The sequence below is a fragment of the Colletes gigas genome, unplaced genomic scaffold (genome assembly GCF_013123115.1).
Source record: "Colletes gigas isolate AHSC1104 unplaced genomic scaffold, ASM1312311v1 Colletes_gigas_Sc00099, whole genome shotgun sequence".
Lineage (NCBI taxonomy): Eukaryota > Metazoa > Arthropoda > Insecta > Hymenoptera > Colletidae > Colletes > Colletes gigas.
The window spans coordinates 69086-83926 of NW_025106725.1; the positions used below are offsets into that span (position 1 = coordinate 69086).

At 42.0% G+C, this 14841-nt stretch overlaps 1 protein-coding gene across 1 annotated transcript; it reads right to left on the reverse strand.

Moving 5' to 3' along the window:
* Positions 1-1360: 1360 nt before the first annotated feature.
* LOC122404067 lies at positions 1361-13059 on the reverse strand. Its single transcript, XM_043407951.1, has 10 exons — positions 12778-13059; positions 12567-12676; positions 12422-12502; positions 12276-12336; positions 11956-12213; positions 11719-11880; positions 11156-11368; positions 10877-11052; positions 2141-2460; positions 1361-1655 (listed from the first exon to the last, which is right to left on the reverse strand). Exons 1-10 carry the CDS (start codon positions 13057-13059, stop codon positions 1516-1518), a joined length of 1803 nt encoding a protein of 600 aa, XP_043263886.1. The 3' UTR covers positions 1361-1515.
* Positions 13060-14841: the final 1782 nt, after the last annotated feature.

Sequence of the window (14841 nt, forward strand, 5' to 3'; positions counted from 1 at the left end):
AAACGTATAAGCGAGGAAATTTCAAGTCGAAGCGTTTAAGAAGCAAGAAGAGAGTACAACTTACCTAAGTACTCGGGAGAGAAACAGAGTAGGTACTTACTCGACAGAGTACCGTGGCAAAAAAAAACGGCTCTCGCCCCATTAACGTATCAACGCTGAGAACCGTGGAAGATAAAACGAAGAAAAGTTGGGTATTTCGGTATGGAAAGTAACGAAGAGGGAACGACGGAGGATCGTGTCGTGGGAAGAGTCGCAGCCGTCGCAGCCGTCGCCGCCATTATTCCCGCGTCATAGAGCGTCGCGACGCCGCAATATCGACGTACCGCCCACAATTCTCTCTCCGTCCCTTCTGTGATTCTCTTCTCGCTCGCTCTACCTTTTCCGACGAATTCTCTGCTAGAATTTGGCGGAGCTTCTTTTCGGATAGTCCGCCATTTTGCGTCCCGAACTTCGTACCATTTACTTACTTACTCTTTAATGGTTTATCGGTCCTCGAAGTAAAACTTTGGTAATTTGTACAACGGTTAGAAACTCGTAGTAATATCGAAGATTTGGAAATGGAGAAAATTATTTTAAATTATTTAATGCTCCGACTCGTCCAATCCCAAATAGTCTCTATTGGTCCAAATGGATCGCAACAAATTGTTCGGTAAAAAAGAGTGAAAAATTCGGGAAAAATGGACGAGGGTTGGCATGAATCGGAGACAGTATCGAATTCGATGAGCATATTAATTTATTTGGCTTCAACGGTGTGACAATCATTCCGATACTTTTTCTTTTTTTTGCTTTTCACGTACAAACATATCTACTTACATTATTTAGTTGTGACCGTGTTCTATAATATATTTACAAATGTAGCACGCGTTTACGTGAAATCTGTCGGATAATGTGAGAAGAATTTCCGAAGAAAAAAAATAAATGGCATATTCGTTGAAAAGGTACAGATATTCCGACAGAATTTTCGTAAGTAGTTTTCTCTTTGTACAAGCGTCGGGTCGCCGCGTTTTTACCATCGTTCGAAACAAATCGGAAGAAATATTTTCCAACGGAAAAATTTCTACGCGTTTCACGGCGTATTTCGTTACAAGACTAAATACTTGCTACGTTTCTGATTCCTCTTTCTCTCGTTAAAGTACGATAATAATACTGTCGACGTTATCGTCGGGGCTTGACTAGACGTAAAATAATCTGCCTGATTTCTTCAATTAAGAGACAGAGTTGCGTTCAATTGCACAATAATGTTCGACAAGTTGGACTTTTCGTTCGAAGGGAATAACCACGGAGATAAATTTTCTTCTAATTTTGCAAAATGAAACTATATCAAAGTACATATAGTCTTTATAGAGCGTATGGGTCGAACGAAGAGTCGATTAATTTTAAAAGCAATTCGAGCTACGAACGGTAAGGAAAGAAATACGACGGTGGATATAAATTATGGATCAACGACTAGAGCCATTTGTTCTTAAATACTAAATAACACGGGGCATGTTCAGACTTAACGATTAAAACCTGAGTTTACTCGAACGACGAGCCGTTTTTCGATGCCCGCGGATCTTCCGGCGTCCAAACTTTCGCGTACATCGTCCCGTTCGGGGAAATGTCCGACTTCCTGGACCAGGATAGCGAGTGGAAAATAAAGGGGTTCCCTTCGCTGCCTGAAAGTTCAACGTCATAAATAGTTAGCTCTCGGTGTTATATCACTTGTTAAAACGTGCAGAGAGAAGTTCTAAACACGTAGAATGCGCGTCACTTTTCATTTTAACGGATTTTCCAATCGAAGCGATACAAGTTTGAATTAAAATAAAACGGTGGTGGTCGTTTAAACGATATTTCATTTCACACGCAATGTCGTCGAACGAGCATGAAAACGAGCATGAAAACGAGCATGAAAACGAGCATGAAAACGAGCATGAAAACGAGCACCGGATTATCCTTTGTAGTTTTCATTTTATTTCAATTTCAATTTAACGTTCTATCGTTGTTATTGGGAAACCCTGCTCCGTGACCTTTCGAAACGCGTATCGTCATCATTTTCTCAATTTGCAAATAACTTTTTCGGAGCTTGGAGGATTGGCAAAAACGAGCAGTAGAAGAGAGAATAAAAAGAAAAAAATGTGAGTGCGATCGGTATTGGCCTCACCACGAACTATGACCTTCTTGGTATCGTCCCGACCGGAACACCTCGAGTGGCCGCCGTTCCCCGTCAATGGATCGTTACCCGTGTCCGCTCTGACTAGTTCGTTGAGAAACTTTATGTAACCGATAGCCAGCTTCAATGTGTCGACTTTCGAGAGCCTTTTCTCGTAGGGAAGAGTCGGTATGTGGGCCCTCAAGCCCTCGAAGGCGTCGTTTATGTTCTGCATACGCCTCCTCTCCCTCATATTCGCTGCCTGCCTCTGCTGCACCGCCTGTCTCGGGCTCTTTCCCGACGTTCCGTTACGTCTGTTGTTCTGACTCCTCCTGCAAACGATCATTATCCTTTTTCTTTTCTACGCAAACACGTAAATCGTTCCAAACAACTTGACTTTCTTCTAAATAAATTAGTAGCTTCTTTTCCTCGTAAGGGTAAGATAGCTACAGTCGTTATTAGTTCCGGAATAGTCGACTCGAGTCGAGGTGAACATTGTGTATTGGCATATACAGGTACCTACCCTACATATACAGTTTCAACCCTTAAGCCGGACTCTCGATCTCAATCGAATTATTTTACTTGATGTTGATTTCTACCAAATTGGTAAATGAATATAATTCAATTAAATAATTATGGGTTTAAACTTGCGGAGGGTATAATCCCACTTAAGGGTTGAATCAAGCTACTCGAATGTTTTGAGATATCTCGTTGACGGTGTAAAAATTGTTTCAGGTAAAAGTCGAATGGTGTCGGGGGCCACATAATCCGATGTAAGTAAACTTTTCACAAGTGGAAAGTATGTAGCGGTGATACAGGTAGAATTTAGAGAAAGCAATAGTTGAAATACTATTTAACCCTTTATGGGCCGAATTTTTTTCCGAAATATAAATTTGCAAGGCATTTATCTTGATGTTTCAGGTTGATGGTGCTGCCAACCGTCATCGGTATTGTTCAGAGATATTATACAAGGTATTCGGCCACCTCTGAAATAAGACGAAAACCAAGACTGCCAATTCGTTGATCGAGGCTTCGTTAAAATATTATTATTAAAGTTTCGCCCGTAGAACGGCAATCTGCGAACAGCCGAGCATGAGAAACTCTACTTCCTGACGTATCCGACAGCTTCGCAGAACCTCTAGGACCGACCTATCAGATTTAAACGTTAATAACTTCCTAACGAAGCCTCGATCAACAAACTCTTAATTTTCGTCTTACTTTGCCCTCTAAAGTCTCCCATTAAAATTTTACCCCAGAGGTGGCCGAACACCCTGTACAATTAAGACGTCATCTTGTGAAAAAAGAAGTAAAATTATTTGGTAAAATTAAGTGTCGCTGTATCGGCATGTGATCTGAAAGTTACACGGACTGACTCATAGAGAGTGAAAATATTTCAAACATTTCTTGTTAACGATACGTCGTGTGAACATGAATCTGTTGGGTTATTAGCGAGGGTATCCGAAATCTTGGTATCGAGATTATGAATAGATAATATCGGCAAGTGCGAGTATAATTGTAATATTGCGTTATCGATGAAAGAGTAGTACTGGCAGTAGTACATATGTACTAGTTATCGTTTGCATATTATTTCTTTTAGCGATACTCACTCTCTGGAGTGATTCTCTTGGTCGCTGCTGTAAGCACTCTCATTGTCGCTGCTGTTCTCGTCGTACAAATAAATTTCGCTGCCGCTGGTGCTACCTGTGCTTCCGGGAGGATGGGAGGCCAACTGCGACGGAATAGGAGGAAGCGTGGCCGCGGTCGGCGGGCCGCAATGCGGTGGCAAAGCCGGAATAGCTGGATTCCCTAGGAAACTGTGCGCCTCGTACATGTACTGACGGTTCATCATGTCCAGCTCGATATTGTCCATGGAATACATCTCGAGGATTTTCTGTATTTTCTCTCTTCTCTCGATTAAAATATCAACGGACGCTGTAGGCTCGGACGCTGTAGGCTCGGACGCTGTAGGCTTCGACCGTTTACGATCATGAAATCGCGGGTCATTAGACTAGAATCGAAGTTGACTGGACGAAGATAGACGGGGAATCGCGACTCTATCGCGTCGTACTCGCAAAGTGTTCCCAATCGATCGCTTCCGACTCGCGCATTTCACAAGTGTGGAACTCGAGACTCTATCCGCTAGTAAATTCTCGAAATAAATAAACGTTCGAAGCCTCCGAGCGATAGATAGAGCACTTGGACGAGCTTGGCGATCCTCGGTTTACACTCGAAATTAGCAGATCTTCACCGCCGGAATTCCTGTCCGCGCACCCTTGATCACGTCCCGAGGATCTACAGAGATCCTATCAACGCCACGTGTCCCCGGCGCGTGCTACGAAATGCTTCTAAACACCGGCACGTGTCGGCAGTAGACGAGGACACGTGTTCAGATTTGTCGAAACACTTATCGGCGTGTCGGAGCTGAGCGAATCGGGATCCTTCCGGGGAATGGCACCAGATCCAAAGTACTCCGAGAGGATCGTCTTCATCCTCGATTCTCGTCGCGAACGTTCAGCAACTCGACCCAACGGTTCGGCAAATACTCTTTTCCGCTAACATCGTCGTTCTCATTGTTCGCAGGTTGGATTCACCGTTCGCGTAAAGCAAACTGTTTCTCGATAGATTCGTGGCGGAATTCTGGTAGACGGTGTCGCGTTTGCAGATTGATTTTCACGTCAGACGAAACTGGCCAGCGACTCTCGATTGGACATTTTGCTTCGAACGATGTTGCACGACTGAGAGAGAAAAGCGTGTGGAAGGCGGGAGCCATCCCCGGGGTTGAAAACCCAGCTACCAACCCCATTCGTCGAGCTGCCCGCTGGCGGATCCTGCCTACCCCTGGTCGCCGGGCTGCTGGTTCCGCCTCTTCATCGATTCGATAAGGAAGCCTCCGGAGACTCGAGTTGCCGGATAAATGAAAAGTCGTAGGAAACTGAAGCAAATTCAAGGAAATTCTATGGAATCCCGCGATCGGAGAGTGTCAAGTGTCTAGCTATTCACCCTGATAGACGTCTCGCCTGGGGGAAAAACGTATTTCCACCAAACGTAAACAACCAAACCTCTCGACGAGTAAAATGTAGAGACTGCCAGTGCTTATTTAGAAAGCAACAATAAAATCGATATGGACCGCCAGCAATTCTTCGAACATAGAGACGCTTCAAAGATTTCGGTCGAAAATACTAAAGAGTGATCGCAAACGTATCTTGGCAAACGAGACAACTTCGTCAAGACCTTGGAATACAAACCGTGAAAGAAGAAATGATGAGATTTAGTGCGAATTACATGGACAGATTGGAAATTCATCCGCATCTTCGAGCTGCCGATCTCCTGGATAACGGGCAAGAAAAACGTAGACTTAAGAAGCACCATCGTTTTTCTAAAAGCAGATTGATTGCAAATACCTTCGGAAGTTATTATAAAAACAAAAAATACGAGGGCCGTTTGATAAATCCGTGCAAAGTGTAAGAAATCACTCAACCTGTGTTTGGCGTTGATCCGGATCGATCGAGTACCATGAAAAAGTGGATTAAAAATATTGTTCGAAAGGCGAGGCAAACGGTCCAGAGACACGAAAACTTGGTAAACATTACAGCGAGTCTGCATCTTCGATCAGAACGGTCTGTAAGTGGTTTAATAACATTTTACAATTTACCATCCGACCACACGTCACACACCGAACGTTTTGGACGTTCCTTTCTCGAGGTTACTGCTCCAGAAATTGTTGACAAAGTCCAGGATCGATGACGAAAGAGACGAGAGTAAGATGGGTGCAGCGTTTGCTCGCACCGAATCAGTTTGATCCCGAAAAAAAAAGACACTTTAATTAAGAAGTAACAGTGTGTACGAATGTGTTTGATTCGACAACTGATTGAAACAAGTTCCCACGATGGTCTCGGTTCGATTGATCCCCGCGCAAGGCAACCTATATTGGCTACGATAAATGCAATTTTCCTATTTCTGTTCACGTGACGTGTCGCGCCGCGACGGTTGTTCCGGCGAGCATACTGTCGCGACAGACTGTGCTATTAAATAATAAAATTCTGCGACATATAATAACGCACTAGGAATCAGATGGAACCTGTTACGGAGACGCATAATTACACGTTACCGCGGTAGGGCCAAATGTTGCCGAAGCGGTTAACCCTCGATGAACCCATGCGCACCGGTTTCCAGTGCACGTGCACGGCACGTGCTCCTAATTTCATTTTCTATTGCACCTTTCATTCGTGGATAGTCTTTTTGCAGACAATCGAGGTTACGCCACGAAACTGCGAAAATTTCAAGGTCTCTGCACCATCGATTCTACTAGTATGGTTACGTTCGAATCGATTCTTTTTTTCGTTCCATGCTTCAATTTCGCATAAAGTTCTTTGCAATTTCGTGTACATATTTGCTGAATTTAGCCGTAGACGCTCTAGTGTTATTATTATTATTATTATTAATTATTATTATTATTGCTATTACAGTTGCGGATAGGGGAAGTAGGTATGAATTTGTTTGAAAAAACTGAAACTTTTCCAAAACAGAATAATCCTTGAACTAGACAGTTTGTTCGTTTTCGAAAAAATGAAACTTTTTCCGTGTACTTACGTGGATGTAGAAAAGTTAAAAGTGAAAGGAACTGTTATATCGGAACTAATTCGAGGCGGGAACGGTTTGGAAACGTTTTCTTCGACACGCCAACCGGACATAAAGTGCGATCCATTATCGATTTCCCACAAAATTTACTAAACGTATCTGTCGAGTTCGGATAATTAACACAGAGGCAATTAAGAGGGTTCCGTGCATTAGGATGAATTATTCGCTCCATCTGGTGTGCTGTTCCAAAGGAAATCAAGGAGACGATTTATCTGTTTCCCACGGATGCAATTTAGGGGGATCCTCCGATCTAGAACGCTATATGTAGACGTACATCGTGCAATAAAATTTTTTAATATTAATATCGAAGAGATTGATCAACCTTGTTCAAGTCGATTTTTCAAGTAAACTTTTGATAATCGTTTCCATTTAAGAATCACTTTGTGATCGTTCGCTAAGATGCAAGGTCGTTTTTGCCAAAAGTCACTTTTAATTGAGAAGAAATCCGTTTTTTAAATTCAGTTTACTTGGTCAAAATAATTGGTATAAAAACATGAGATATTTCCTTCCGTTAAATATATTAAATTAATAACGTTCAACAACCGGTGAAGTATTTCTAGCATAATTTCATGTCTGTCAACTAGGAGGGGGTTGTCGGGGAAATTGTTTGAAAGCCTCGCGGCTTCAGAAACTTGGTAAATAAAGTGGTTGTTTAACGATGTTACTGCTGTGTACGAATTGTTTAAAAATAACCGCATCACCAAAGTGAGAAGCGTCCGGGGATTGTTCGAGGCGCAGCGCAGCTTAGGTGCAAAAGCTTGCGAGAGATGTGGTCATTGCGCGGAAATCGATTCGCGGATCGTAAACCGCAGCCTGTCCGGATCTAATCCGAAACGAAAATAGTGGATCGGGACAGGTCCATTGTGCCATGGGATTTTTCATCCTCGAGATCGAGAGATAACCGAAGGGGATCGGATTTAAATGGCAAATCCCCCCAGGCACGTGCGCGCGCTTACACTCGATACACACGAGGAATTAAGTGTGGCGAAAACGAAGAAAAAAACCACCAACGCTTCTCTCCATTAAAAAACACTTACGTAGTTACTTTCGCTAACCATTATTTTACTATTCGAATATACCAGTTTCGCGGAAGGAAAGTTCAAGTTCTTCGGTATTTTCATTTTTCTCTCGCTAATGCAACAGCTTCTAGCTACAGATTATTAGTCGCGATATGATAAACTGGTATTTCGATATCGATATGAAATTCTATCTATGGACCGTCTGTTATTATTAACGGGGAGAGTTAGTTAAGAATAAAATAAAATCAAATTTATGTTAGGGGAATTAGAAGTAGAAAATTGGGCTCGAAAGTCGATTTACGAAAGCTCGTCTCTTCTCCTAGGGACGAACCGTGTGTGTAACCGATATTTCATGACACATCCTTGGCACTCGGTAACCCGTGTTCAACACCTGGTTATTCGACCCAGCCCCGGGAACATCCTGGTACCCGAAACGCGGCACAGCCCCTAAGTGTCTATTAATTTATACGCAGCGGGAGTGTGAAATCGATTTACGCATGCTTTCGATTCAGTTTTCGGTTTCGATGGACCAACCACCCTACCCAACAACCTTTCCTATCTTACGATGCAGTTCTCGAAACGAAATTTCATCAAAGTCACGAGAATTGAAAACCAATATCAACCCTTTGCTATACCATTTAATTTTATTTAAATTTGTTCGTACAAGGAATGACCACGAAAAAGGATAGGTACTTGACATCAAGAACTTGTAACGATTTGAAAAATCGTGTTATCTTTATTATAAACTAAACGTAAGGAATTTATAGAAATTTTACGAAATTTTCATAGGAACGACCCATTATTCGATTATGAATTGTAATACCGGTCTGGTAGAAAACATGGAATCGAATTGTCAGATTTTGTTGCGTGAAATTGTGAAATTTGATAGAACGGTAGAAAATGGCGTGTAGGATAGCGCAAGCACACCTTGCGCAATGTTTGTCCGAAAGCATCCGGTCGTAGGTGCGATCGAGCGTGTCGCCCGAATCGTTAGGTAATTTAACCATCGGTCACTACGAGCGAACTTCAAACCACCTGTCTAATATCCACTCCTGCATCCGTTTCCGGTACTCGGGGGGATGTTTTGCCCCCTGCGGTGTCCCCGTGACCGAGCCCTCTGCCAGGAGGGCACGATCCCTTGAACGTTCCATGGTTCGGTGCACAACCTTTACCCCTCGATTTCTCGTGCCCGTAGAATCGATTCGTTTTATCGGCGTACATCCCCGTCGCGCCGCGCCGCGCCGCGCCGCGCCGCGCCACACTCAATTTCCAAAACGAAACACACTCGATCGAGAATCCGAACAACGAGAGGAGATCAAATTTAACCCACTTGCATCTTCGCTCTGAAGCTTGCTTTATAAATCAGAGACACTCGACCGAAACTCTTCCAAGTATTGTATGTACATACACAGGTTCAGGCTGATTTAAGGTTTCGTTGTCGAGAAAAACAATTCTACTATATCTCGGAATAGAATTGTTTTATACGATGTCGGGACAGAACAGGACGAGAGATGAGAATCTGTAGAGAAAGGTCCACGATTTCCTCGGTACGAGATAAATACGTGGCAATAAGGTGGAAATTATCGACGAAACGAGCTTAGAATAATCAAGATATTTCTATTGGCTAAGGGGGATAATGGTATATCTCCGTTGATCTGTGCCTTTTGAATAGAACGTTTAATTCCAAAGTTCTGGCCGCGCAGGGCGAGCAATCTGCGATTGCTAATCTGTAAATCTGTAAATCGCCCCACCCCCCACCCCTCTATTACAATCTAATAAGATTCTTGTCTTTGTTAAGCCGTTATTATCATATTGCACAAGTACTTAAACATCTGTGAACTTGTTTATTTCGAAACCAATTGAAATGTACGACCATAAATCTATTTAAAAAATTGTTTAGCCAAACAGATTTAACGAGGAATATCTACAGAGTGAAAGAACATAATTATCGCTTGAAATCCAAAATGCGATTCACAAATATTCATATCAGAGTCGTGATACGAAGATTGTCTTACGATCGTGTTACGTTAAACTAAACGGAAACACTGATATCTTACGCCAAAACATGTACATCGCTTTCTATTAACGCTATACTCGTATCAAAGATCATTGAGCATCCAACGTTTATTAATAAAATAAATTTATTACAATTATTACATCATCGCGTGTACGTTTCCTTGATATTTTGATATTATCGCGAGTTTTGATAAACGCGTAAAAACATAAATGAATACATTGCAATTACATTATTTATAGTATACATATATTTTAGACTATCGCGAGTTTTATACTAACAATAAGAGGGTTTTGATATCCGTTTTAATACATATACCTTGTATATACGGATTAATAAATACGTAAAGAGCTAAATAAAAGTGATCGGTAATAAGAACCGCGAATAAATTAAAAGCTTGATCGATATAGCGACTCAGTGAAATATTTCCAGAAGTGACATATTGGAAATCCTTTGTATAAAATATTCCGATATGGAACAATGCCTGCTACGGTAGTACTTCTTCCTGACCACCTGGAAACCGCCATTCTCCTCTTTGGAATCCAGAATACGCGACAGCATCATGCCCCGACACTGGTCGATTTCTTTATCCTGAAACCTACTTTGCCGTACAAAGGCGCGTAAAGCCCGGTATCCGTTTTCTTGCGTATTTACAGTGGCTCATGAAAATACTCAAACGTTCGCTGATTAAAACTTTAAACGATCAAAATTGTCACTTACGAAGTGGACCTCGCATCTACCCGATTGAAATCCAATAAAAAATTTTCGGGTAATTTTATCAGGTGCAATATTCGTATAGAACAGGGTGTTCGATCATCCCTGGGAAAAATTTTAATGGGAAATTCTAGAGGACAAACTAGGACGAAAATCAAGATTATCAAGAACAATTTAAATCAACGTTTCAAGAATTCGTATAAAAAAGGGAATATTTGAAGCAACCCGATATAACTGTTACGAATTAAGTAATAAATAAATAATTGATCTTGGAAAAGGTTTGAGATTGTTGGGACGCGACGATCGATCGCATATGGAAGCTAGATCTTTCAGCGAAACTGATCGTGCGAAGAAAACACTGACCTGTGAATGAAACGAGGAGACCTGGCGAAAAGTATACCTCTCCAGAACAGCCATCGTGGCCGAGCATACTTGTCAACATCGTCAAAAACCAAACTGAGAACCAATTCGGTTGCTGCGATAGCGATCAGACCAGCCGACGTTCGACAAAATGCATCGTCCAGTAGCGTTACGTCGATCTGGAAAGTTACGATTCGTGCTATCGTTCGATAAACAAATAATAATTATATGGACAAATAAGATGGAATTGCGTCGAAAGAGAAATTTGTTTCGCGACCGTACCGCGTATCCGCCACAAAAATATAGACGCCTGGTTGTCCCGTTGCAAACGTTCATGTAAGATATACAATTTATCAGGCAGAAGTTGTACAGCGAGTACGCATCGGCGAACGTTGTGTTGAAATGTAGATTGTTTAATATCTTTCGTTCGTATGCCCTCAGCAGATCTTCTTTCCCTCTGTACTGTAGTTTGGCGAGGGCTAGAATCTTCGAAGCCTGCGAACAAGAAGAAAACTAACAACGATACCAAGATACGACACGCTGAGTTTGTCAAGCAATAGGGAAAACAACCAACGGTACGATTTTTTAATATTAATATCGAATCAAGAGATATTTCTTTACAAATAGACTTTTCTTAAAGTCGATTAAATTATAGATATATGTATGTATGTACCGTGCGAGACTGCTTCACCGGTGGAGGTAACGTGAAAATTAGTAGGAAAACGGAAACGGCCCTGCCTTGGACCTTGGAATATTGGATACGGGAGGTGAGTACGCCATGGATATTTTCCAGATTCGTTGAATCTGTAAGGTGACCAACAGACGGACGACACGATTTCGCTAACCTGAGGAATTTTCTGAAAGTTCTCGTGCTGTTTGACCGCGATCCACAAACTGGCCATCGCCGTCAACTGAATGTGAGTAGTCCTTACAGCGATTCGATCCATCGCGGCGTCGAATAATTTCACTGCTTGATAGACGACGTTGGACGAATACCTGCAATGGTTCTGCCCAGCGATCAAGTCAGTTCAAATCCGTCTACGACCATGGGAAACCACCTATTCGTTTCTTCTTCTACTTACTCCTGCATGAATCAGGAAAGCGACCACCAGTTTCCTCTGCTCGGCATTCATGTGTTGCTTCAAAAAGTTGTTGGATAATTTTGGCGACTGTTTCTCTCTTTCCAGTTCAACGATCGGTAGTTCGTCGAGATACTCTACGTTGTAGTACAAGTCGGGAGGCAACGAATCCATTGCCTCGGAGAAACACCGAGGCGGTTCTTCTTCCCTGATTTTCAAAGTCGATGAGGCAACGAGGTGGTTCACCCGTCGAACCATCACCTAAAACATCCATTTATTTCTTTATTCCATATACGAGCAATAGATAAATATGACACAGAGACCTTGGAAGGAACCAACGGCGTTCGCAGCGTGACTCCATCGTTGCCAGGTGTTGCCGCGTTCCTGAATCGACAAGTTGTCAACGAACATTAACAAGAAATGGTAAATTACGAAAAGGCTCGCAACAGTCTTTGACGATAATTTGTACCTGGTTGCTGCGACGTTGTTCGTACCGGTGCATCTTGTCTCCGTTCGTCGATTCGACGGAACAGCAGTGGCGGAGTTTGACCTAGAAGCAACGTTAACGGTTGCATTTTCCAATGAAACGTAGTCGCCAGCCAAGAGAATCTCACCTTACGCGAATAGGAATTTTCGTGTGTAAAAATTTACGAACGGTTTGCGTTCCAGCATCCAACGAACGTTTTCGCGGAACGTGAAGCAAAGTTGCAGCCTTCACCTCCGACTGAAAACGAAAGAAAACGTAAGAAAACGTAAGAAAACGTAAGAAAACGTAAGAAAACGTCGTTAACGTTCCCCGGTTAACAGAATCACTTCCTTCCATACCTGTTGGCCCTTGTTATCTTCGATCGCCTTGTCGCGGTGAACGTGGAAACGAGTTTTCTTCGTCGAAAACGTTTTCGCGATCGAAGGATGCGATTGCGCGCCAACAGCTCCATTCCCTTTATTTGCATCGATAATGCTGGGTTTCCTTAACTGTTTAAACGTCGCGTTCGCAGCAGCTTGCGTATTTTCCTTCCCTCTCGGTAGAATTTTCGACGGACCCCTTGATTTCACGGCCGGTACGATCCGCGATTTTGGTATCGATGTTTCATCGCGTCGGTTCATCGTTCTTTTATCTCACGAATCTAACCGATCCCCGTTCGATTAGAAAAGTTAATGGCAAACCAGTAACACGGATGTTCGTTCCGACTCTATTGCTCGACTACACGCCACCAATCGGAGATGTCGCGTTTTCTTACTCTGTACGTTTGCAAGAGTACCTATACAATCCTTGGAACGAATATACATATACTCGATGCTTGTATAGATTCGTAAACGAACTTTTTTCCCGTGTTTCTGTTCCCGCGGACGGTCAACACGGAACGATATTTAACACGTGAAACTGTAACAGTCGAACGTGTCTTTTTTAAACCGTGTAGAGGAATGAGGTAAATAAATAATTAGTGACGCGTTGATCCGTTAAAAAGAACAGAAATAGCCTCGGGTCGATTGCCTTTTACGATTACCAAAAAATACAAATAAATAGCGATTTACTTCTGCTTATTTTTTTATAAAATTATAGATTATTTAAAGATTTATGTAATTTAAAAGCAAATTTTCTTGTTTAGCTTTTGCAATTTAATTGGATTCCTTTGGAAATTACTTTTCGCAATATTTAGTTTAAGTTCGAAACGCTAAGAGCGTACAAGTCGTATTCTAGACTGAACCGATAACGTCGGTAATCATACAGAAATGATAAGAGAAACACTCTCTCGCGTAAAGCACAGACAAAGTATACGCACACAGACGAGATATACGCGAGTAGACCTTTCACCAGAGACCAAATATACGAGTTTCACCTTTCACCTTATGGAGTTTCGTGGCCCAATCTGACTGCCATACCGACCGTGGTATTTTAAATTCCGAGGTGATTTTAGCGGCCTCTTCTCATGGATGGCGGTCAGTTGAGAAACTAGGCACTGAGAATTAGTGCAATAGGCAGCAGCTAGTGCGTGTAAATGCATACCAGTTGAAAATTAGGAATTATTCGCGATTCCTTGACTAGTTAAAGTTGTAAATAATTTGCTAAAATCAGTCTATCCGCGGTGTCTATCTCCAGACATCGGTCGGGTTCGTAATGCTGCAAGCTTCGCGAGACATCGGAGCTGCCCCCACCCTGCCGCCTAATTCGCGAGCGTAGCCGAGCACGGCGGGCGGCCATCATTCGTACTTTGACGTCGAGACGTAGCGGTGCTCCGCGACCGAGGTACTTACCTACATACTTACATACTTACGTATTTTTAACCTGTTGATTACTACTCGCGTTTTAATTACGATCTCTTGCAATACGGTTTCCATTTAATCATTACCTAATTATAATAATGGTTCGTGTACTTTAATGCATCGTTATTTCGTTTCTGTTACAGTCTCTTATTGGAAGTCGAAATCAAGGAATATGTAATAAGACTTGTTGAAACCTGTCAAGACATGTCGGCGTTTCACGACCAACGAACAAAGTATGCATTTCTAACCCTTTGCTATTTCCTCATAATCGATCATTGTTTAATTATCATTTAATTTCTATTTTATTTCTGTTGCAGTCTACGATTGAAATTCGACGCCATGGAAAATTTCATTGGCGCGTAAAGTACACCATAACAGATGGCAGGCGAGTCGAAAAATTTTTAAGGGTATATTGGTAACGTTTAAATAATTACAATAAAAATTTACATCCATATTAATATTTATCGCTTTATTAAGTTATCCGTTGCAAGCATGATTTTAATTTTGTAATCGGTCATCGTTAAGATAAAATATTAAAATAGTTAACAAACTTTCTATCTACTTCGATATACATACATATGTATATGTATGTATATCGAAGTATAGAAAAATGGCGTCGGTAGA

Bases quoted from the DNA above. Each gene is read 5' to 3' on its own strand.
- LOC122404067 (XM_043407951.1), bottom strand. From the start codon at position 13,059: ATGAACCGACGCGATGAAACATCGATACCAAAATCGCGGATCGTACCG. The intron at 11,369-11,718 runs GTTAGCGAAATC...TCTTGTTCGCAG, and splicing joins ACTTTCAGAAAATTCCTCAG to GCTTCGAAGATTCTAGCCCT. The intron at 11,053-11,155 runs GTACGGTCGCGA...GTAACTTTCCAG, and splicing joins ATTTTTGTGGCGGATACGCG to ATCGACGTAACGCTACTGGA.